This window comes from Coffea arabica, chromosome 11c (assembly GCF_036785885.1).
Source record: "Coffea arabica cultivar ET-39 chromosome 11c, Coffea Arabica ET-39 HiFi, whole genome shotgun sequence".
NCBI classification, from domain to species: domain Eukaryota; kingdom Viridiplantae; phylum Streptophyta; class Magnoliopsida; order Gentianales; family Rubiaceae; genus Coffea; species Coffea arabica.
Window position 1 is genome coordinate 40,619,720 of NC_092330.1, and position 25,117 is coordinate 40,644,836.

The 25,117-nt window shown below is 36.1% G+C and overlaps 3 protein-coding genes across 6 annotated transcripts; 1 reads left to right on the forward strand and 2 right to left on the reverse strand.

The window, feature by feature from the left end:
- Positions 1 to 1,081: 1,081 nt before the first annotated feature.
- Positions 1,082 to 6,811, reverse strand: LOC140016744 (uncharacterized). Of its 3 annotated transcripts, none has more exons than XR_011822948.1 (4): positions 6,466 to 6,811; positions 3,337 to 5,969; positions 2,782 to 3,188; positions 1,082 to 2,149 (listed from the first exon to the last, which is right to left on the reverse strand). XR_011822948.1 is itself a non-coding variant. In XM_072070407.1 (3 exons), exons 2-3 carry the CDS (start codon positions 3,096 to 3,098, stop codon positions 1,285 to 1,287), a joined length of 1,182 nt encoding a protein of 393 aa, XP_071926508.1. In that variant the 5' UTR covers positions 3,099 to 3,188; positions 3,337 to 3,853; the 3' UTR covers positions 1,082 to 1,284. The 3 variants fall into 3 exon arrangements, 1 of the variants encoding a protein (XP_071926508.1); XR_011822947.1 differs by having other exon boundaries at positions 6,319 to 6,811; XM_072070407.1 differs by lacking the exon at positions 6,466 to 6,811 and having other exon boundaries at positions 3,337 to 3,853.
- Positions 6,812 to 10,857: 4,046 nt separating this feature from the next.
- LOC140016721 (uncharacterized) lies at positions 10,858 to 13,838 on the forward strand. Its single transcript, XM_072070322.1, has 8 exons — positions 10,858 to 11,294; positions 12,044 to 12,124; positions 12,222 to 12,281; positions 12,581 to 12,624; positions 13,050 to 13,092; positions 13,191 to 13,262; positions 13,363 to 13,464; positions 13,585 to 13,838. The coding sequence occupies exons 1-8, from the start codon at positions 10,938 to 10,940 to the stop codon at positions 13,702 to 13,704; spliced, it is 879 nt and encodes a 292-aa protein (XP_071926423.1). The 5' UTR covers positions 10,858 to 10,937; the 3' UTR covers positions 13,705 to 13,838.
- A 255-nt stretch (positions 13,839 to 14,093) lies between these two features.
- Positions 14,094 to 23,543, reverse strand: LOC140016720 (choline/ethanolaminephosphotransferase 1-like). Of its 2 annotated transcripts, XM_072070321.1 has the most exons (20): positions 23,397 to 23,543; positions 23,057 to 23,231; positions 21,542 to 21,551; positions 21,392 to 21,442; positions 20,317 to 20,394; positions 19,423 to 19,498; positions 19,215 to 19,237; positions 19,025 to 19,125; positions 18,393 to 18,487; positions 18,234 to 18,302; positions 16,964 to 17,033; positions 16,455 to 16,518; positions 16,331 to 16,371; positions 16,172 to 16,256; positions 15,831 to 15,893; positions 15,508 to 15,566; positions 15,362 to 15,414; positions 14,896 to 14,968; positions 14,416 to 14,469; positions 14,179 to 14,315 (listed from the first exon to the last, which is right to left on the reverse strand). In XM_072070321.1, the coding sequence occupies exons 2-19, from the start codon at positions 23,191 to 23,193 to the stop codon at positions 14,448 to 14,450; spliced, it is 1,170 nt and encodes a 389-aa protein (XP_071926422.1). In that variant the 5' UTR covers positions 23,194 to 23,231; positions 23,397 to 23,543; the 3' UTR covers positions 14,179 to 14,315; positions 14,416 to 14,447. The 2 variants fall into 2 exon arrangements, with proteins under 2 accessions (XP_071926421.1, XP_071926422.1); XM_072070320.1 differs by lacking the exons at positions 21,542 to 21,551; positions 23,397 to 23,543 and having other exon boundaries at positions 14,094 to 14,315; positions 23,057 to 23,196.
- Between the last annotated feature and the right edge of the window lie 1,574 nt (positions 23,544 to 25,117).

The following is a 25,117-nucleotide window of genomic DNA, read 5'->3' on the forward strand; positions in this document are numbered from 1 at the left end:
TATAGCAACCAAATTCTCTCCAATCACCCTTTTCTCCAAAATTTTCTTTCCTCTCAACTCTCACTTGCCTTCCTTTCCCACCTAACATTCCAGATCTTCCTTGCTCGCATTTCATTCTTTGAACTAACTCCACACTTAGACCTACATTTGCTTCTTCTCCACCTCTATTGATGCTCCTAAACCATATCTTTCCTTCAACTACATTTCTCTCAACTAGTTAAGTAGATATTATAATTTCATCCCACATATTTTTGCACATCTTGATTAATCGCCATAACCGTAGATGCTTTCCATGTATTTTCCATTTTAGATAAAAACTAGATTTATGTGGATATTTTGAAAGCTTATGAGATTGTATTATTATGCACAAGCACAGAGGGTTGAGACATTTACCCAAAACAAAGTATACCTTAGTTTTGTCATCTTTACCAGCATGGAGAACCTTCCCTCCCTCAGTTATGGAGTCAGGATCATAGCTACAAGAGAATCAAGTAGTTGGACTGTTTTTTTCCGGAACTGCTCTTCTGATATTTCGAGATCAAAATCTATGGACCAAGACACCAAGCAAAGTAAAATTTGATGCAGCAAATTTGCGAAATGATTTAATTTGACATTTAGTTGGAAAGTTAACAAAAGATTACAATATAACGTTACACATTGTTTAGCTCCTAAGGTCACCTGGTAAAGAATTAGTCTTTCCATTTTGGGCTAAACCAAACCACATTTTTTCTTCAGACGACCTTTTTTATTCACACACTAATCAAAGGAGGATAACTTAGCAGTGTCTCTTGCACCATGGTTGAGGTTCTCCAGACCACATCTTTATTGCCCGTTACTCATTGGCTAATCCACCTAGCTTAGTATTATTGGTAGCACGACAGAAACAATTTCAGGCAAAGTATGACAGTTGCTGTTTTACATCTATCATCAAGTTGCCAAGAGTTGCAGGAATGGTCTTTTGGGCCCTAAAAACATTCATTTAACCACGACAGAGTCTACTATGCAAGGTAATATCCAGAATGCACTATTGGATGAGCAAATATAATCAATTTATTCCATGAAACAGAAAATGCTAGAGAAGTAACCTTGAAATACCGACATTTTATATGGACCTCAATAACCACATACTTACATATATATTTACGGATATATTTGTCTTACAAGCAGTGTGTGGAGAAAACAAACCAAAATTAAGGATGAAACCAACGCAAATCAAGAAAACAAATCAAAATCTAGGATAAGTCTATGGTAATAGAACGTTTACAAATGCAACAGTGAAGAGACTCAATCCCACGTGCACTTGATCTGGTGAGGGTGTTTGAAATCATATGTCATTAGCAAACTTCCATCCATTCTCTTAAACACAAAACTCTCAACCAAAACAAAACATCCAAATTCTCTCCACTCACCCTTTTCTCCAGAGTATTCTATCCGTTCCACCCTCACTTGCCTTTCGTTCCCACCTAGCCATCCAGCTCTTTCTTGCTCCCATTTCATCCTTTGAACTAATTCTATGCTCAGACCAACTGTCGCTTCCTCTCCAGCTCTCCCAAAACTCTTAAACCATATTGCTCCTTCAACTACATTTTTCTCATCCCACACAGCTTTGTTGCCAGCAATGTAGACAGCTTCTCGATCAATGGTGACATCTATGGACACAGACTTCGCCTCATGATAGATATTCTGTCTTGAATATACCTGCTCCCACTTTTGCTCCAGAGTCACCTGATAAAACATTGATCTTTTCATCTGATCTTTCACTATCCCATCTTTGATAAACAGAAAAGGGCTATACCATTTCCCTACTACAACTGCTTCAGAACTCTTATAAGATGGTGGTACACTGAATTCAGGAAGGCGGGCTCGTAGAGTAGCATTGAGACCAGGAGCTTCGTCTAATTTATAGTGTTTTGGAGTTTTTGTGCGAACTGACCACCCTTTTCTTCTCAAGAAATAGGGAGGAAAACCATCAGGCGCAACAGATTTAGCATAAAAGTAACCCCTGCCAGCGCAAGCTGCTTCACGAACAAAAACCTCAAATTGTTGGTAAATGTTCTTTGGATCAAATGGCCTTGGTTTAATATCTTTAACACAACGGCAGAAACAGCAGGTGGCCATGTCTTCTTCCCTAGAACAAGCCACGGCTTGCCTGAAATAATGAGGAGGAGATTAATTAGGAAATGCTCCGTGACAAACCAATCAGATTAAGGAACAAATTAGTGGCATACTGTAGGAAAGCATTAACATGCAATTATTAGTTCTTCAGGTTCTGGATTGAGAACTTTTAGATGTGAAGATAGCTGTTTCAAGTTTTCTGCAGAGGCTAGAGCGTAATACAAGTGATGAATGCAGTTAAGTCGCAATTTGTCAACCAAAATTGTTTTATTAAAATTGATTTTGTTCATCAAAATTCTCTTTCTGCTGTAAAATTATGCTGACTTTGTTTTCTGAAACTTTGCATCTCCTTTTAAACTTAGCCTGCTTGAAGACTAGTTGAATTATATTCAGGCCACTGAATTCCAAGGTTTCGAAGTGCATGATTCTGGTATAGTTCTTTTCAGTTGAAGCTCATTCTCTATTTCAAAGAAGAATCACTTCCTAACCAGTCATTTAAAACTGAACTAAAAAACAAGCTCATCAAAACATAAACATAAGTTAAAACCAGAAGAAGGACCTTTTTGATACATACCCTTTGTGATCATTTAAAACTGAACTAAAAAACAAGCTCATCAAAACATAAATATAAGGTAAAACCAGAAGAAGGACCTGTCCGATACATACCCTTTGTGATTTCCATGTGGCTTGATGACATAGTAGCGATTCGAAGACAAAGGAAGGTTGAGAACTGGAATGAAGACAGCATCATTAAGGGAAACATCTTGGGACTCACCACTACTTTGTACGTAGCGAACTGTCAAGTCCTTGTTCTGAGGAAATGGCAGATCCCTGAGGGTTCGATTCTTGCACAATCCAAAACAAGAATATGTCTCCGATTCTTCATCTTGAATTACCAAGTATCCGGAATTTGGACCCTCCGGGGGTAATGAAAGTGCATCTGGATTCTTTGTGTACTCAGAAAGTGGCCTTGCAACATACATTTTTCCCAAATTTTCTTCCCCAATCCTCCTGAGATGTTTGACAAGTCGTATTTGCAAATACCATATCCCTCTCTGTCTCTATACGTATATCTACAAGAGGATAAGGTGGGAACATTTAGAATCTTCAGTATACAACCAAGGAAGTTTTTTTTTTTTTCTTTTTTTTGAAGGAACCAAGGAAGTTCACACTTGACAAAATAATATCCTAATGGCAAAGATAGGTTAGAAATCAACCAACCTGGAAAAGTTGAACAAGTTAGCTAGCCAGACAACAAGCTGACCAGTGCTGAATCTGTTTGCAGATACAATTTCCTCGTTGACACCAGGAAAGTTACCCGGAATCAGCTTATATTTGGAGCCAAAACCTTGAAAACAAGAAGTTTATGTAGATTCAAGCTTTACTGTTTTGCGGATAAACAATGTCCGGCAACATTTGCTAATTATTTTTTGACAACGTCGAGAAAACTAAACAGATATTATCTTTTGTCAAACGTGTAGCCGTGTACTCGAGAAAATTTGACGCACTCTAACATGACAGCAACAGCCAATTTAAGTTGAAGCAACTTGAATCTGGTAATTACTGAGATTTTAGCCAGTGTTATAGAAGATATTTTAAAAAATTGTCAAGTTTATCTGCAATCGTCTTTTACACGCAGGAAGCCAAGAAGTCTTTGCTAATTATTTTAAGGTTGACCCGTAACTGAAATGAATAGACTCGTCAGGAGGAAAATCAGGTGATATTTCTCGCAGCTGGTCGAGCCTCTGAACAAACAGCAAGGAAAGAAACCACTAACAAGAACGCTTGAACAAACAGTAAAAACTTCTATTCCAGTCTCGTGTAATTTTGGGCCTGGATATTTGGTTATGTTCTTTTTTTATCTGAGTACCCCTGTAGGGGTGGGCTGCTTTGGGTTCTAAGGTTAGACGGCAATCATGTTATCATTTAGGGGTGGGCTGCAAAACACCCATTTGGCCTGTTGGGCCATGTACAAAGTAGTTGGCGAGAAAATATCTATGTATATCTACATGTTTTTTGTCCATTTTATATGGAATCTCATCCAACAGAACACATAATTGTGGATTTCTGGGGACAGGATCATATGTTTATGCATCTTGCTGAGATTTATGATTTTTTATGCCTGATGAAAATGACAATTTTGGCAGTTTCTTTATATTTCAAAGTCGAAAGTCATTGTCTGATGATCAATTTCTTTCGTGCGTAGCGTGTTAGAACTTTTACAGGATTGCCTCTTAGCTGCTACATGCCACCTGAGTTCTGGGCTGCTTGAAGAAATTAAACAAAAGAGGATGTTGTTAGTATGTTGGACTGGGATAATGCTAATTTGACAGAAGAACTCAGCTGAAGAAAAACATTTGTTAGGCATGAAAATGTACTGGAACTGAACTTAGTTATTATTCTATTCATATACATAAGATTCACAAAGTTCAAAGAAATAACACCAAAGCAAAATCCCTTAGTTATTTGTGTTCATTTTTCTAGGAAAAAGGTAGACTGCAAGGCGATACAGGAGAGACTGAATTAGTAAAGAGGAATACTAAGTAAAAACAGTACATTCATACAACAGAGTGGAGACAGTAGATTCTCTATTTACTATTGATTGACGACCATTCTATAGTCTTCTGTTAAATTCTCCTTTTTCAAGATTTGAATATAACAATTTCTTCTTTCTTACTTGCGTTTGATCTCCTACCAGAATATTGCTTGGAAAACCATTTCCAAACCTTGTAGCTATTAGTCCCCCTCTTTAGTCCTCCTCTGTCATTCACAGCAATTCTGCAAGAGCCACCATTGCAAGGAAAAGTCTCACCCCTCAAGCCGCCAGTAGCACCATGATCCGAAGCATCACTGGTTCTGAAAGCAGGAAGTTCTGGTTTTGATTCTGATGATAAATCAAGTTTTAAATCGATAAAAGCTGAATCATCCATGGCAGAAAAATCACTTTCTTTAACAGGAAAAATGCTCCTGTTTGGAACACTATATGCTCTATCTAGCTCCAAGGGGCCAACTTTCTTCAAACTCCTTAAATCAATACTATGTTCAGCATCTGATACATGTCTGCAGCCACTTTTTCTTGGTTCTGCTTCATTGAACAAGCCTCTGAATCCACTTTTCCGCGGTTCTGATTCATCTGATGCACCTCTAAACCCACTTTTTCTTGATTCTCCTTCACTAAATCCACATTGTCTGTCATAATCGAAGAGTATGCCCCCAGTGACATCAGAGATTTTAGCACTTGAATACCTATAATCACTACCTTCATCAGTGTCATTGAATCCACCACCCCTGAAACTACAGAGAGATCTTGACCTAGAAACTCCCATAACATCCGACACCCAAGCATCACTTTTATCGTCAAACTGACCATCTTTTTCACAACCCTTTTGTTTTTTCTTCCTAAAAAGCCTCTTAATTTTCCAAAATCCCTTGTATCTCTTCACCTCAACGCAGCTACTGCTGCTCCTCCTGAGCAGGATGACTTCCTCAGGTTTATCCCCTTTCTTAGGCTTCTGATGCAACTTTTGCAGCTCAGTCTTTTCATTATCAATGAGAAATGAGATTCTCCCAACGCTTCCAACATCTGCGGTGCATGATGAATTCCTGTATGATGAGATGTCAGAGCAAGAACAGGAGGAGAGCCTTTGTTCTCCACATTCAGAGCAAACCAGCTTCACCAATCTATCTTTAAGACAATAAGCACAGATCCCAACTGAAGAGGAAGATGGATGCTTCTTGCATGGCATTTCTGATGAAGAAGAGTAATTGAAATCTGTGCACATACTCTCATTATATACCTCCAGAGCTTTCCCTCTTTCTTTCATGGCTTTATACTCAAATTTAGCTACTGGGAACTGCAAAATTCTCAATATGGCTCAGAACAATTCAGCGAAGTGAAGAATTATCAAGATAAGTTACTAACTCGCTATATATATATATATATATATATATGAACTCACAACCAGGAAATTCGAAGCAGCTAGTAATTGGACAAAGACCAGCTAAGCCAATCTACAGTGGTAGCTTTAGATGAATAGAGGCTATTACAGTAGTATTACTAGATATCAAGATTTGTAGGTGTAGGTGGTCAGAATTGGTCGATATCTAGGATTACTAGAGAAAGGGCAAAAAGGACTTGTAATTCAATGATCAAAAGGCACAAGAAGATTATGCAGAAGAGATCAGGAGTGGAGGAGGCGTCACCTTTACGTTTTCTTTTCAAGAAACAGTAGCGTTTATTGCAAAGAAGGAAGAGTGATGGAAAATGCACACTGCAGGTATCATTGTGTGGGGGACTGGGAATGAGTGATAGATGACACTTTTTTAAGTTGAGTAAAGGAATGAATCTACCTGTTTCTGCTGTCAATAAATTTCTTTGGTACTCAAATCTCTGCAACTGTTGTTCTCATGCAACAAATTTCAGCTCAACATCATAATTTTACCAAGATTGTGAAAAGTCTTGCAGCTTGTGGTTTTGCATCAGTCAAATCTTTCTTCTTTCATGTCCCAACTTTATGTAGATTTTCTTTAACTCTTACACATCTTTTTGCAGGATCTGTAGACTATTCTTTTATCTTGACAAGCGCATAAAATTTTGTTACTACAGTTGCATCCAATTGGGAAAAAAAAAAAAAATCAGAACCCTGAAAACATACTACTCTTTATACGATAATAGTCATGCAATATAAACTTTGTTTCACTTTCTATAAGACTCTGACATTTAGCCAGCAATCCATCTGCTGCTAAATGTAGTTATCACCTATTTAAACTTGCTACTAAAATGATTAGTAAGAAAAAAAGACATCCAACTGAACATAATACTAGGAGGCTATTATACATTGGATTCGGATTGTGGTTATTTATTTCTAAAAGATAACATTAATATAATAATATCACCATCTCTTTTGCAATTGATGTTTAGGACAGCAACATAAGAATTATCTTATACTAGTCTATTTTCTAAAAGATAGTTCTTTTTTTTTTGTCCTCCAAATCGGCTGGTGGGGTACTCGGGATTGAAAATGAAAGCAACTCACAAGTGAGCATGAGCCAAGCATTCAATTGTTTACATGTCCATGACCATACAACCATTAATGATTAATCAGAGATCTTGGGCTCCAACTTTCACTTGCTGGAAAAAATTTGAACACGTATCCCACTGACAATTTAATGTTTGGATGGACCTAGGTGGATTACTTATGTAGTATTGTCCTCCATTTCAGACTAAAACGATGCAAGTTTTAAGGCTGAAGATTTTAGTTATTTGCAAAATCCCATCAGTCTGTTGAGTTGTTCCATCACAAAATGTGCAAAATTGTTGACTATGTCATTGGCTTATTATTTTGTCCAATCCCCCGTTGTGTTCACTTCCCTCTTGGATTTCTTGAGTTGTACTATGATATTGAGATTACATGTCTTTTCTTAACGTTGGATTTAGAATTGCAATTGGTTCCTTCAAAAAAAAAAAAAAAAATTGCAATTACTTTATCCTTGTTGTCGTCAAATATGAACCATTCATGTCTAATGAAAAAAGTGCGACCAATCCCAGAAAGCACCAACTCTTTGTTTCCATTTTTTTTCTTGGATAAAATATCAAAAAATTCCCTATGATTTACCAAATGTACAATTTAACTTTTCTCTGATTTGAAAACCTACACTGTAATTCCCAATGGTTATAACTACATTGAAAATTGAACGAAAAGCATTTAATCTAATGATTGTACATGAAATGTCAACAATAATATTATCCTTGCATAAATGGACTCCCTGTAGTTTGTTTCAATCTAATGATTGTACATGAAATGTTAATAATAATATTGTCCTTGTATAAATGAATTTCCTGTAATTTATCGAATGTTCAATTTAACTCCCTCTAATTTAAAAAACTGTACTACAGCTCCATGTGATTTCGACTAAATTGAAAATTGAACGGAAAACATTTCACGTATAGCAACGGCAATATTGATATATCATGTACAACCATTAAATTAGATGTTTTTCTTTTAATTTTCAGTTTAGTCGAAACTACAGGGAGTTATAGTGTAGGTTTCCGAATCAGAGGGAATTAAATTGAATATTTGGAGAATTTTATTGGTATTTTACCCTTTTTTTTTCTTTTAATTCGAGGCAAATTAAATGCTTAAACTTGACCAACGTGCAAATATAAAAATTTCACTACGTTATGTAAGTGTTTTTTTTTATCCCTTAACTAGCTTATGTAAGCTGTTAACACATCATAAAATTTTATTTGTTGATGGTATTTTCACTATTTCGAGTTGACTAGGAGCATTTTTCAGCTGCGTTCGTAATTTCCAGTGCCTTTAGATCTGTGATGGTCCCAAGTCCCAAGTCCAAGTGGGAGATGATCTATTGATCATTGAGTGCATAACTTGATGCAAAGAAATGCACAGTAAGTGCTTGGCGTGTCGTGGTGGACTTCTGTCTGCACATCTGCTGCAAAAACAAATGCTGGTTGCCAAAAATCCGCAGCAGTTTCAGAAAAAAAGGTAAAAGTTCATGAAAAGAAGGATGGAAAAGTATCTGTGCAAGGGCTGTTTCATTTCCTCTCTTGTTTTTAGAATGCAGTTCACTGCTATTGCCTTACCCCCTAATGGACCCCAAATGACTGTTCCCCAAGTTTGAGCCTAGGAGAATTGTCTAATTTTCGAAATAAAACATCCCATTACCTTAAGCTAGTTTTGCACATAAGAGATAACTATTATGCATCTTGACATGTAATTGTGCACATAAGGGATAACATTTACAGATAGAATAATGTGTCTACCTTGATCATATTCAAAAAAACTTGTGCCCTTTGAGAGCTACTGCTGTAAAAGAATATTGGGACGCATCAAGAATGGTACTGCTGTAGTTCATATTCCACCATTTGGTTTGGTTTTCTAAGAGGATCGATCATATGACATTTTCTGAATAATGTTGTCAGTGGATGTTACAAATTCCTGCTAAAAGTTTGTTTTCTTTTCTTTCTTTTTTTCAGCAGTATGTGGAGCTCATGATCAACTAGTCCCCAAGGATCTCTCGGCCAAGAAGGGAAACAGCTGAGCCGCACGCACAGGGCACTAGCGAAATGTCGCTGCTACCTAACCTACTACATGCACCGGACACCACAGCTGCACGTTTGTTGTAGCAAATTATAGCCAACGCCACACGCACCACCCACGCCTATCCCAATGCATCATTGGTCCCCAAAAAAACTAAATGTTTAGTGAAAATTTGGAATCCTTTCATACTAATTAATTGTATGATGTTGGGGTATTAATCATTAGGACCAATTCTTTTTCTTGGTAGTCATCTTGCCAACTCTTTCTTCTTAATTTTCGGAAAATACTACCAAGTAATTATCGAAGAATAGCACTCTTAAAAAAGTTTCTACCGCCCCATCCTTACTTTAAACGTACAAGGAAGGACAGAGTGTTAGAGTCTTTTTTACGAGTGCCAATAACATTTCTCATATTCATCAGAATCTAATTGATACATAACATATTCAGCATTAGGGATTCAAACCCAAATATGCATGTTCTGCATTAGGCATATTTTTTCATCTGACTAGCCATATGCTTCATGCGTTGAGGGAAGAAGCGACAGAAAATAAACCCTAAAACCATTAATCAATGCTTTCGACCTTGACTATACACATTGTTGTGTGCCAAAGACATTTTGCATGTGGCTCGCCTTTTGACCTACAACTTTTGCATCTAAAGTTATTTGTCCAAATGAGAGGGGCTTGGGTGGGATTAAGACTTTACGAAGAAATGTTGTGATTGATTACAGCCCACAAACATTTTCATTAGCAATTTAACAAATCTGCCGTAGAAAACATGCATGTCTCCTAAGTCCTAAGTCCTGTCTGTCTTTTACTGTGATCCAAATAAATCCACTACCAACATGTAATGATGCTTAGGGAGGAAAACTAATAAAGGTGAAGACATCTATAGTAGTAGTATCGACAACTGTCTTAAGGAATTATTATTGAATCTATTTCTGTTTGGCAACTTCCAATTTTCCCTTTTACTTGCTCTTCTGCCTCTCATCTTCAAATGGCAGGCCGCCCAATTTCTTGGAAGTTCACCACCATTTATTAACTCTTTTAAATAATCCACTCCCTCTTTTGTTCTAGTCAAAAGGGAAGTCGGAGCTGGATGTTTCATAATATCCAAGAGTGACATAATTCAATAGCTGGACTGCATTTTTTTTTTCTAAAAAATTTTTATTTTTACTGTGAACCCATTTTTCAATTATCTTTTTACTTCACACACATCAAATTGCTGTAGCATATTTTATTTTTGGCAAAGACTTCAAAAAATAGCAATTCAAACGGGAACTTCTACATTTCCTTCATATGGTTCCAACAGAAAATAATGCTAATATGATACATGATTTTTTTTTTATATGTGATTCAATTTTAATCATATGATCTCTAATTGTCACATTTAATTCAATTTCAATCGTATGACCTCTAATGCTGCTTCTTTTCCACCTGCAACACTACATCAAAGAATGGAAGCCTACACTTCAATTGAGGCCCAATCTAGTTGTCCCCACTTAAGTCTAGGAAATGGAAGATTTAGACTCTCTCATCACTAAGGCCGACTCTTTGACAAAGGACCCATCTGACTTGAATGAGTTGGCCCATAAACAATTTCACTAGACCTGAACTGGGCTTCCTACACAAAAAACTAAAATTTTCATAATGCCCCAAAAAACAGACCAATCTATGCAGAATAGTACCCATATCTCCCGCTAAATGCTGCATTCTGCAGCCACCACAAGTTGCTCACCAAGAAAACTCTTTCCCCACCTCCATGCCTCTCCTTAAGCTTCATCACCACCACCTACAATTCCTCAAAAGCCCCAAACTTTTCCCTATATCCAAAACCATCCCTCCTCAACACTCCAACTTTCTGTTGAACCCCATTTACAACCCCAAACTTCCTCTCAATTCTTTGTCCAATGTCAACTGCAAAATTGTCCGGTGTGTCTCAAGTGCCAAGGTCCCAAAATGGATGCGCAGAGAAGAAGATGAAAGGGATAATTTTGAATTGGAATACTTAGCCCCAGATGGGGAAGTTTATCAGAAGACTCTTAGGCTGGTGGAATGTGCTATGTTTTCTGCTGTTTCTGGTTTAACTTATCTCTTGAGCAATTCTCTTGCTATTGAGGTACAAATTTACAAATTTCATCTCGGCTTACTTTAATTTCCTGTCAATTGTTGTTTGGATGTTGGATTTTAGTTGATTTCAGAAAATGGTTTATATATATGTAGTCATTTTCTTTATTCTTCTTTATGTCTTTTTCAAAGCACTTTATGGGCTCAGTGGAAAATTCATGCTATTTTGTGTTGATAGTGCTTCTTGTATGACTGACCTAAAGCTGAATTTTGAGGATAACGAGATACTGAGCTGAATTAAGTTGAAGGTTGTACTTGAATTTAGTTTATGACTACGGCAGCCGGTGAGAATATTTATTAACAAACATGTCAGTCTGAAGTTAAGGTGATATGGAAAATGTAATACTCTATGGTTTGAAAGTTTTAGTCTTGAGCCATGAAAATCAAGGACAACAATATAAAGGAAGCAATAAAGCTCAAATTTTGATAACCACAAGGTTTAGAAGAATGTGAGAATGATCACTTTAAAACATTGAAGCTTGAAGCAACTGCTGGATTGTAATGGTTCTCAATTTCAAGTGGAATATGATTTAGCACTTAAGAATTTTAACAGTTTGTGCCTCCTAAAGATATTAACTAAGCTGTTGCTAGAGCTGATTCAGGATCCCAATTATAGCTGATACATTTTCTTCTTTTTCTGCAGTTTCTCTACTAATTCGTACATATATTTGTCTCCACAATAATTTCATTATTTTTTGCTATTATGAATGATTAATTTATTGCATTTGTCTTGTTGGACAGAACTATTTCGGCTGTTTTTTCGCTTTGCCAATTGTATTGTCATCAATGAGATGGGGTGTTTCTGCTGCAAGAAAAACGATGGTTTTCATCTTTTATATCCTGCTGTTTTAATAGATGATAACGTTAGATTAGTGCTTGTACATCCTGCAGTTCTGTAATGACGTTTCTATCTTGACAGGTAGGGACCTTCGTATTGTTGTTCGTCTTGTCTGGTCCAGTGAAAGCATTAACCTATTTGGTTAGTTTGTCATAAATTGTTTCTCCTTTTTAATGCCTCTCGTGTGACCTTTGCTGGAAAAGGGCCTGAAGATGTAGGAACAATGTTCACTCCATATCCTTTAGTTTCTTGATTAGGAAGAAGGGTCGTTTTTCCCTTTAGTTTCTTGATTTGGAAGAAAGGTCGTTTTTTCCTCTTTGACATTCTTCGTCAACATACTTAATCTTTGTAATGATTTAGATATTTTCATTGGGTGAATCCAGAGTGGCATGTTATGAGATTATCTAATTTCTCTTCTTTCTTCTTTTTCTCTTACACAGCTAATGCACGGTTTACTTGGTTTTGCAATGGGCTCCATGTGGAGGTATGCAGCCTTAATACATTTTTTGTTATGGTAACAGCGTACTTTATGGTTTTTCTTTTTTTCAGCCCGTTGATGATTGTTTATGCTTTCCTCTACAATTTTTTCTCCTCGAGGTATTTGCAAAATCCATGTGAACGGATTGACATGGAAGAAGCACACTATATCCACATTTCCTCCATTCTTAGTTACTTTACTTTTTCCTCTATGTATAATTTCAAATGGTTTTTTTTTTTCTTGTTGCGGTCCTTTAAGCTCGTAATTTTGACTCTTGGCTGCATCTTATAAATTCAAAAAATTCGTGTTTGTTGATTTGCTTTTAGGTTTTACAATGAATAAGCCCTTGCTTAATCTATATACAACCTCTGCTTGTTCTGAAATGTGAATGCTGTTGCTCAAGGATTTCACTTTATGGTATTTCTTGTCAGGTCTAAAGCAAGTTGGGGCATCTCTATTTTCTGCTGCGCCGTTGTAGGGTTTGCTCTTTTCAACTCTTTTCTCATTTGAATTGGATATTGCCTCGATTAAATAGGTGGATTACACATTTGTTGCCTGCATATTACTCGCAGGTTCGAGCAATGGGTGCTATAGGGTATGTTTTAATATCCTCCTTTTTAATAGAAGAAAACATACTAGCTTTGGTAATTTATACGCCTCCTTTCGCCACCAATAATATTTTGACTTGGATTTTTTGGTGCTCAGATGAATGATGTACTTATGATGTTCCTTTCTTGCGTTCAGATAACAGTAAATATACATGCTTCTCTCACATATGTCTTCACATCCGTGGGCCTTCAATCAGCTCCATCAATGGACATTATATACGCTATTTTTGGCTCCTTGGTGAGCTTGACCACTGTCCTTCATTTTGCAAATTTCAGAGACCACCTATATATTGTCTTCTTTTATGTTAGAAACTAAAGCTTTTATTTTCCCTGCCTTTGGTTGTCCCTCCTTTGACAGCTCTTGGTAAATTGTACTTTCTTCGTGTTCTTGCTACATCTTCTGTATGCGGTGTTCTTCACCAAATTTGGCATGAAGTCATCATTGAGACTACCAAGGTGGCTAGAGACTGCAATATGAGCCCTTTTCTGGTTGTAAAGCCAGTTCAAAATGAATTGTACCTAATTGAGGCAAGGAATGCTTTCCCCAGTTCAAGAATCAAAGTTTCTTACCAGATTACCTTATCGGGGCACAGCTTGTCCCATCATTGCAAAGGATGCTGATTGCTAACATCTCTCGACTATTTCCATAGTTACAAACAATGCAGCCATATCTTGATGGCGAAAACAATAATTGATAGTTCTTTTCAGGCATAGACTTCATTTTGAAATGAAATTTGGCACTTGGTGTCCCTTTTCTCTCTTGCATTGATATCCATGAATTTCTTTTGATTTCAGTTTCAGAGAAGAGAATGAATAGTTTAACGTTGAATTTTACATGTCTTTTGAGGGATGTTCTTCCCTAGACCGTTTCCATTCAATATTTCCACCATCTGGGTTTGGAGAAAAAGCATTACATTCCTCAACATCTAATATGCGGAATGGAATTGACCTATTTAAGCAATCTAAGCAAGAATTGAAATCAAGCTTCCAAAGAATCTACCAGAGTTTCGCACTAACAGCGCTACAAAATTTAGCCTGAAGAATTGTTGCTAAAGGCCTCAGGGTATCAGCAAATTGCAAAAGAGCCATCTACAAGCAGAAAGAAAGAGTGAATATTGTGCAGACAGAAGAGTGCGGCTATGGAAGCAAAGAAGTCGGACAAGAAAATCTTCATCAAGAGGAAATAGACCTGGAAGAACAATTGTAGAGCATGCCCGACGTCTAGGCTTCTTTCCTTGTTATCCTGACACCCAACACAGCAAAACATCAGAAATTCACTTTCACAAAATACAAACCAACACTAATGTACAAGAGAATTAGTTTCATGTTAATCAGCAATATGATTAGCCGTCAGGATAAGAAACTAACAATGCACTATTGATCAGAAGTCAGCAATAACTTCTAGCTTCAAGTGTGATCTTGTATTCAACAAGAAGGCCAAGACAACAAATATCCCATAGGTAAAGTTTAAAGCATGTAGACTCGTGGCACAGGTGAAACAATTAGCAACTGTAAATGAAAAACGAGGATTCCCCTCATGCTCTAGACCACCAAAATGGAAAGATAATCACATTCTTCAGAACTAGAATGCAAATAATAGAAAAAAGAATGGTGGCAGAGCCAAAGCTTGCATGGAAGATCAGCTAGCATCAAGAGGCAAATTTCTCACCTGAAGCAATTGATTCCCAGGGCTGTTGTTATTTCATGAATCACCGATGTGGCAAAATGAAGGTAAAGAAACACTGAGAATGAAAAGGAAAAACAGATCAGGTACAGCATTGCATAGCATCTACAACAATGCAAGTGGAAATGCGTGTAAAAGTTCTACATAAAATATATTTGTGTGCTGAGTATGCATAAATAGCTACACACTGAAAACATACAAGTAAATACAACAAGACCTGAAAAGTATGGTGCAATAAAGAAAGATGGCATCATAACTTGCAGTTACTTGGACAAAATAAAGCAAGGCTAAGAAATCATAAAAATTTATTGAGAGCATTCAGAGTAGTTGCTTTTCTCTAAGCGTAATCCAAGGTACTAGGAAAAAGTGAAAAGCACATTTCCTAGCCAAAAGATTCAAAAGCTAGTAAACTGTTGTAAGTGTGAACCAATGAGAGCAGAAGCACCCTTACAAGTGTATGAACAGTAACCAAGAAGAACCCAGAATTCATCAACCAAAGGAGTTCTGCAGGAAAGAAGAATATCAAGAATAATACGATATCTATACTTGGGTAGGTAAAAGACTGATATCTCTAAGGTGAGAAAATTGAAGACATACCCATCATTAAGTCTGGCAGTGAGTGCATTTGCAATGGCGAAAGGTAAGTACACCAAAGACTGAAATAATAACATTGGCTTTAGTGACTGAATACGATTCTACTGTTATGCATTAAAGCAAGAGGGAAAAAAACAAAATTTTCTCTAGCAGCTGATATCACAGATGCACTAATCTTTAAAACTAAAAAAACCTAATCTTCATGAGAAGATTTCATCAACAATCTTAGAAAACTGCACATCAGAGAAAAAAGTGGAAGTCTACAAAGTTAGGAAGACTAATTTTGCATTGCACGAAGAATGTATTAAAGCAAAAGATTTACATACCATGCACATGCTAGTTTTCAGGCCCTTAGGTTCATCACACAAGTGGGCCAGAATCATCCTTCCCTGCAAAACAAACATTCCTTCTTTAGCAATGGAGAGAAAAGGGGCTCCAGGCTTGTTAAGTAATGCTGCACCTTGGAACTAACTACTTTTTCTTGCAAAAAAGTGCAGGAAAAAAACCAGGATGCAAATTGTGCAGTACACTAAGACACAAAGCAATAAAGAAAGACAGTACATCATGAAGTACAGGCATATACAGCAAATAGAGTTTCATAATACTGCTTTAAATTCTCAAACAAAAATAGGTTCAACTGATCAAGTTGATAAAGCAGACATTGTACCACAAGAAATCCAAAAGCAAGACCAGTCCCTACTACAACAAATGGGGGATATTTTCCCATCAAATCAATTGGAGACAAATAATCCCTGAAAAAGAAAAAAGATACAATCATTATAAAAGAAACAGAACATGTTTCAAGCTAATTGACAGAGAGACCTACCAGGTCAATATTCCACTCATCAGCACAGCAAATGGATAGAGCTGTCAAGAAATGGAACCACAACGTCTTAGCAACAGGGAGCATAACTCATAAGGATAAAAGAAAATTAAGAAAAAAGGGTTACCATTGCCAAAGCAAGAAGCATGCTTCCTTTTCTTGCCTGAACCACCTTATAAACATTGTGTACACTAGACAGAAGCATAATACAACAGTAAGCTCGGGAATCCTTTTAATATTAATTCAGAAGTACAATGACATCAACCTCTACAAACTTCCAAAATTGGACTGACTATACAGTGCGCTTAATCATCAACTATTCAAAATTCTGCCACAATCTAGCCTAACTACAAAATAGATAAATATGGTAAGCTGTCTGATAAATCATGCATAGAAGCCAAGGATCAAATCTTCCACAAAGAATTGAAATCAAAGGCCAGTTTTTCAACAGTATGTTGGCAAGCAAACTTTTGCTCCAAATCTCAAGAATCAAAACATCCAACCGAAAAAAAAGAAAAGAAAAGAAAAAAGAAACAGAAACAGCCAAGAGTCTGATATGCAGTCAAGAAGACATAATAAATTTGAATTTGCCAAGGAAAGCTAGGCACATATCTACCAATTCAAACCAGTACTTACTTAAATGAGACTGTTGGTATGACAGCAAAAGCTATCATCAGGTATAGCACAGCCACATTGGTTGGGATCTCTGTAACATGAAAAGCTGAGTCAAATTCCAAATGATTCCATGAAACAACTTGAGAATCCGTAGATTAGAATAACATCTTGAATAAGCACAGGTTAAAAAACAGTAACTAGAACTACAAACTTGAAGGCAAAAGAAAAAATGTAAACACCAAACTTCCGAGCTCCCAATTAACTACCAACTCAAGCCAAAACAGAAAGACAAAGTCAATTGCAAGAGGTAAAGATAAAAGGGCTCCAAGACCAAAAGAGAACTGAAAGATAACCCCAAAGAATTCTAGGACAACAAATCTGCACCCAGTCAGATCAAAGAGTCAACTTTACCATTCCCATCATGTAGAAGAAAGTGAGTTTCTTCTCTAATGCTCTGTTTTCAAACTCGGACCGGACCGGCCGGTCGAACCGGTCGAACCGGGAACCGGCCAGGTAGCCGGTCCGAGTCAACTTAGAAAACCGGAAATTTTAAAACTCGGTCAAAGCCGGTCAAAATCCGGGTTTGACCGGGAAAAACCCGGTTTTTCCGGTTCAACAGTAATTTTTTAAAAAAAAAATTCAAACTTTATAATATTATGTTTTGGCCCCCTAAATTGTTAAAACTTATTCGTATACCTCAAATATTTGATACTTTATAAATATTGTCCTACAATTTGATGTTATTTTTCAATTAAATTCATAATTTTAATTCTAAACTTGTTAATATTTATTAAATAATATAAATTGCTACTTGATTGTTCTAATTTCTTTGTATTTTCTTGTTAAATATATTTGAAACATCAAATATGTATGAATATACCTTTATTAATATCAATATATTATTAGATATGATATATATAATATTTTAATTTTTAAATAATTTTTATTTATGACGTCATCCGGTTCGACCCCTATCGACCCCCGGTCGAACCCATTGACCCCTGACCCCTGACCTTGGCCGAGTCGCTATCCGGTCCGGTTCTGAAAACATAGCTCTAATGCGGTCAATTAAATTTCTCAAAACATTACAATGGAATGTTATACACATGGGACTATTTGAATGAATTTGAGTAGCCACCACAATGGTAGAAATGGGAAGGTCTGGAAAATAAATAAAAAATGAGCCCAGTGACATTAATGGAACTTTATCATTAGTATGTACCCATCAAACGCCGTTGGACACAAAGACATTCAAAAAAAGCATGCACTCATTAGATCAGTCAAGCCTCACCACTTATAAATGGTACCCAGCTAAAAATTGGAATAGATTTCCCAAACTGTTGAGCCCACCACTCAGCACCTGAAAGGGAGGAAATACGACAAAATAACGTGAGGGCGATAGAGGAATAGAATGGAATGTCGTGCACAACTGAACATAATAGAGGCCTACCAACAATGCCTGTAAAGCAATGGACGAGATATATCAACATAAGACCCTCTGTAGGTCCATTTACTACTGGAAGAATAAGAGTATTGGTGAAGAAGCTGCATCAAAGAAGAAAGGTTAGTAACCTACTAATGACATCACTGAATATCAGAGTAAAGTGATAGAGAATAATCAACAGGCAGCCAAAAAAGATCAAATAGAAAAAAGCTACTAACCAGTAATCTGGGATAAAATGGTTAAATAAACAGAGAATCCAAATCTTTCTAGAATGACAAATATTTGTAAATGAATGACATTTTTCAGCAGCTCTAAGTGAAATCCATCTGATGAAAGTGTACTTATTTCATTCCACTTAAAAGAATTCCAATATGAATAGCATTTCAAGATACAGACCAGCTATCAAGATATTCCAATTATTACAAAACACAATAAGCATACGACATTTTAGTACTTCGCCACAACTATTCAACTAATTCGACTAAGGGACCCAAATCAGGTCCACTCCCAGAAAAAAGAATTTCATCCATATTATTAGTACATCAGGAAAAAACCAAAATTGGCTGGAAAATAAATACGGTATATAAAACCTATAAGTAACTAACATATGATGATGGAAAGGTAAATTTAAAACTCACTGTTCCCACGATGCAAAATAGAATGGAACAGCCGATATAACCCAGAACCAGAAAGTAGTTCGTCCACTCATAGCTGTACTTCCAAAGGCCACAGCTTCAAACTGGTGACAAGTGAAGTTATTTCAGAAGGGTTTCTAGTTAACATCATAATTGCAAAACAACTAAAACCTTTGAAAATTGTCGAACATACCGCACATGCAAGTGCATCGCATCCTGTAAAATTTGTTGGGGCAAATGGTTATATAAGACAATGGTCATCAAGTATCTCAATGATTAATAAGAAAAAAAAAAACAAACCAAGTGCTGTACATGAAATTACATGTACGTAAATAGACACGCCCACACACACACATAGTCTGTGTTTGCATGAGACTGCGTCAGAGAGTAAGAGGAATCACCATGATCGAAAAGCTCTCCCAACGGACTAGAGGAATTTGTTCTTCTTGCTTGTTTTCCATCAACAGCATCGAAAGTCTGTCATGGACTTCACAGCATCAGAACATTACAAGATATATGAAAGAAACTAGCTCAGAAAACTAATTAAGCACATAAACTTCAACAACTTAATTCTATCATTCTTTACCGAATAAGAATTCATCTCTAAGAAGTGCAGCATAAATTTTGAAAAAAGTAAAACTAAGACAAATTTTTGTTGCTTGGACGGGAATGGACTCATCTACAATCCTTCAAGCTTAAAGACCAATAGCAGATAAAAATGAGCATAACGGCTCACTGCTCCAGTAGCACGAAACACTCTCCGCCAAGTATAAGATAAAATGTACTATCATAACATCATTAATTGAGTCAGATCAACTATTTACGTAGACCACAACCATGAGCAGAAATAGCTATTACTTTGTAATTGATTCTGCCAAATACACACATAAAAGGACTGGAAGATTTTTCAACCAAGCATACACTTCAATCTATGTTAAGTTAGCCATCATTCACATAAAGGATGAGCTATGATGAAACTACAGCCAATAGTTTAGAAGTACTGACAGTGCTACCACAACCAATGCTATGAAGGGTTGAACAACTGTCTTATACAGCCCTCAGCACAAATCAGGAATGATAAGAGAATATATTTAAATTACAACCTCAAGAATTTCAGATCATTAAGTGCGCATAAAGCAAATTTTTGCATCCAAAAGCATTTTGCCTCCTGATATAAAATCACATTAAGCTGGATAGCTCCCAAATTATCAGGATAAGCACTAAGAGGTAACACAAACGAGTAAAGCATCAAACACAATAATCAAGGTTTAACCAGAAAGGAAAAGCTAACACACCTGATATAAGAAGAGAAGTATTCCATGTGCAAAATGTACCCATCTTGGGGGGGGAGTATCCAATTGAGGTGAGTATATCTGAGGAGAAACATAAGAAAAAAAGGTGACCATACAAAATATACACCTAACAAACTTTTAAACAAATAGAAACTCTTCTCCCAGTTGAATAATAGTAAATATTTTGGGATCGTACTTCGTACAGTTAAGAGTCAGCCATTGAGCAATAAAAAAAAAAAAAATGAGCTAGGTGTCCACATCCTATTGATGCATGATCTGTGAAAAACACAACCAGATTAAGAAGGAAAGAAAAATAAATATTCCCAAATCTCCCTAGTTATCCATGGTTCAAAAAAAGACACTGGGTAATGCAAGTCTAAAGGTGTTCATATGTAGCCTAGGAAGTGTGGCTCCTCAGAACTGCTTATTCGATATAGGACATTAACAAACACGTCACAAACTAACATAAATAAATCCTACACCACTCCAACTTGTTTATAAATTTTGACGCCATCAAACACTTAGTGAACCAGTTTGGTGCAGTGTTAGAATAAACTATAGGAATCTAAAACTTTTGATGTGAAATATTGAATTACAGTCAGATTACATCTTTATCCTACAAAGAAGAAGTATACTGACATGAAAAGTAACTGAAAACAAATATTTACAAGTAGGACAAATAATGTTTATACAATCCAGACTTACAGTAAAAATCAGTGGATTAAGGCCATTATGCATTAATTCCTTGTTGGATTTCACTAACCACTGTATTATGATCTACTGAAAAGGAAATCTTGCAATCTATGCATTTATGAACACCGTTCAGGTGTTACACATTTTGCCTAAAGGTACCATGTTATTATGCATCTCAAAAATCACCCACCTCATGTGGTCGAGTAAGCATATCCACATCTTATCACCCATGTTTGTTTCTATACTTCTTTATGTACAGTAGATACAATGAATACCAGATTTATACATTTAGGGGAGAATACAATACCAATTCTCATTACCACTAAATTGACAACAGACCATTTAAATACAAGATAATTAGAGACAGAGGGAGAGTCCAACTCACATATCCTAGCAAAGCAGATGTAAGCAGAAACATAAATCCCATAAGTGTAATCTGTGAAAAACGTCATAAGACAGCACAGTTATTAGCAAAAAAGAAATCGTAGTATACTTATATTAAAAATTGATGGCAAACAATGTAAAGGATACTTACCATATTGGGCCTATAAAAGTATCCAGAGCATGCACACAAGGAGAAGGATCAATTAGATATTTCACAAAAAGGAATGTGAAAATATACAAGACATAAAGATTGAAAGCAATCTTCATTGAAACCTTATTCTTGGAACACATTATAGCAACAGGGCATTAATCAACAGATGCTAATTAAATTCTTTTTTGCAAGACAACAAGACTCTGGCTTCACAGCAAGGTCACAAACAGTTCCCAAATCCCATTTACACATGAATCTAACACTATATTTGGCACCTGAAAACAGATATTAGCAAAAAGCACTTGAATTTAAGCTTATATATTCTGCAACCAAAACCTCAAATCAAAATTTCTAACAATTTAAAAAGAACTAATAATGACAAAAATAAATTTACATATAGATTATGTAACTTATTGGGTGCTTGCCTCGATTTCATTTATTCCATAAGCAGATGAGTAATCCTTAGATTCTCATCAAACACAGACAATGAGATAGCCAAAAAGGTAATTTGTGAATTGGTCTGATTCTCTCTTAGTACATCCAGTTACCATTCTTATATTTGCTTTCCTTCACTGAGCTAATAATATTTTATGACCAAACTCTCGCGTTACGCTCAACTGCCAGCTATAATACTCGGACTCTTCATTTTGCCCTGCCATACCCGTGTCGAACTCTTCATTTTGCACCAGAGTACCCTTGTACATGGGACTCTCATCCGCAAGTCAGTGTAACATAGGTTGCCAGCATTACATGACTTTAAAAAGTTAAAAAATGCAGCCCAAACTGGTAAGAATGGGCAAAAATTTTAACAACAGTTTTCTTTTCAAAAGGTGGGACCAACCATATATTAATGCCTGCTCTAACTAGTTCTGATTCCAACATCATTTGGGATTTCCAAAATCTCATGAAGAATTAGCTCCAACAAATAATTAAAAAATCCTTCCACAGTCTAAACTCATAACTAAGGCAGGAGCAGATATTGGGGTCAACCTTATTTCTCATCTTTCAAGTTTACAACATTTCTCTGTCAAACACTCTTGGAAGCTATAAAACATCACGCACCACCTCAAAAATCTTTTAGCAGCAGAAGAAACTATCGTGGGCAAACTTAAGTGACCTTAAACTGAGAATTCTACAACTGCAACAAGACAAAGTCATCACTGATACATCCCAAGCTCACATCTAATGCATTACACCACGAGTGGAATACTAACATCAGTATTCTACTGTTCAGGAGGATATCAAACATCAGAATCAAAACACACGGAATATCTGCTATATTTATCAAGATTAGATCTTTGATAGCAAATCAAGCCAATTACTCTTACCAGCCTTAAAATAAAAATAAAAAAAAGGAACCCGATTCATTATATGCAACAAAAAATCTAGAAAACAATGAAAGTTAGAACCAGTACTTATCAGCAGCAAATTTTCCAAATAAGCCTGAACGGCATAATATCAACAATAAGAGAAAATTCCACAAAGGTTAAGGAAAAAAAAAAGATGAAAACTTACGGCATCCAAAGAGGAAAGAAAGTAACAAATCGAGTCCAAAAGGGCTGCAAAATGTATTTAGCCACATAAGAATGATCTGCTCCGCTGTACTTGTATCTATGCAACGACATCACCCCATGTTGTCCTATGTACCCCATTTTCCCTTCTCCTTTTTCTGCAAAATTCCTCTCTACAGCTGCTAAACTCAAAAAGGGTTGCAGACAGAATTGATCTCGATTAGGAAAAGAGCATCACAATGACGTATAATTATTAAATCTGATGGCAGAATTGGATATTGTAGATGCAACAATTCAAAAAAGAAAAGTGAAAAACGGAGATCTTTATACATAAAAGTCGCTACCTTTTTGTGAGAATGAAGATCAAAAGTTCTTAGGCAGGATCAGATTTCAGAGGAGCAAAAGCGCGTTTGAAGTCTAGAACACAGAAAGCACACGCACACGCAGTGAAGGTGGGGTGAATGACGGGGGGAGTTTTCTGTGTCTTTCTTTCACTCCCTCTCCCGCTCTAAAACGGGAAATCGAGAAATAACTATTTTCTTGGTAGAATCAGTTGTATTTCTCCAACGTCAGTCTCCGGGGAGCAGTTCTTGGAAAAGCAAAGCATGGGGTAAAAAGAGTTAAAATTTCATTCAAACCGCCTTTTTTTGTACGGTCATGTTTAAACCCCAAAAGTTTGGAAAACTATGCGTGGGGCCTTTTCAAATTTGATGACAGAAATTGAGAAGTTCGTGCTGTTCTCAACTGAATTTTTTATTCTTTTGGATTTCTATGTTTTGAAAGTTTTATAAAAATATATATTATGATGATTTAATGTATGCGAAATTAAAAGTTGATTAGAAATGTATTTATGAAAAAGTAATAATTAAGAAACGAGTTTAACCATTAGATAGTTTGGTTTAGTTATTGCGGTTATTAAGACTTGAAAATTTGTGCGATATTACTTGGACAAAAATAGGATTGCAAACGAGTCGGTCGAGTCGCGTTTTAGACTAATCAAGTCGAGTCTCGACTAAATTTTACCAAACTTGAACTCGAACTCGAACTCGACGATCCAACAATTTAAAACTCGAGCTCGAGTTCGAAAAAAAATAAAAAATAATTATTTTATTTTTTAAAAAATAAATAAAATAATATTTTTCTTAATAAATAATAAAATATTAAGAATATATATGTTATTTTATTATTAAAATAAGAAAATAAAATATATATATACTTAAAATAAAAAAATATATATATACTTAAAATAAAAAAATAAAAAATATTATCTATATATATATATACTCAAGCTCGCGAGTCTAACGAACTTAATAGTTTGAACTCGAGTTCGACTCGAGCTTGACTCGAGAGCGGCTCGATTCGTTTGCAGCCCTAGACAAAAGAGGTACACAATCTATTTAAAAGTTTCTGTTCCAAAAAAGATATATCATTGATTTTCAGGAGAAAAGTGATAAAAATAGGAGGCAAAGGACGAGTGGGATTGAATACTAAACCCAAGTCAAACTGATGAATCTCTATTGTAAATTCTTAAGCTTAGCATCAGGTAATAGTAGTAGTATTGTTTTACTAGAAATTGGTAGTGTGATTTTGTTAGGTGAAACAAGACCTTTGGTTTGGTTTTGTCAAATGTTTGATTTGTAAATTTGGTCCACAAGACATGACCATTTCCATCTGAATCTTGAGGCTTGTAAGCCACCACCAGTGGATTCCCAACTTCCTGTATTCTAATAATCAATAGTCAAACTCAGAAAAAATCATGCTGTTCTCCGCTATGTTGCCAGCCATGCGAGTTCCAATGTCCGTTGCATGCACTGCTGACTTAACTTTTTGAATAATTGTCAAAGCTTAAATAGGGGGGACCCAACTTTTCCCTAATTAATATGTACTAAACTCATATTGATTTGATTATGCAAAAGATCCGAAATATTCCTGCTAAAGCATGGATATTTGTTTGAATTATACGTAGTAAATACTGCCAAAGTGGAAGTAGTCATATAAATCTTAGGCCTTGTTTGGCACTTGAATTTTTTGCCAAGTTTGCCTGCTACGAGTTTTTTAAAAACTT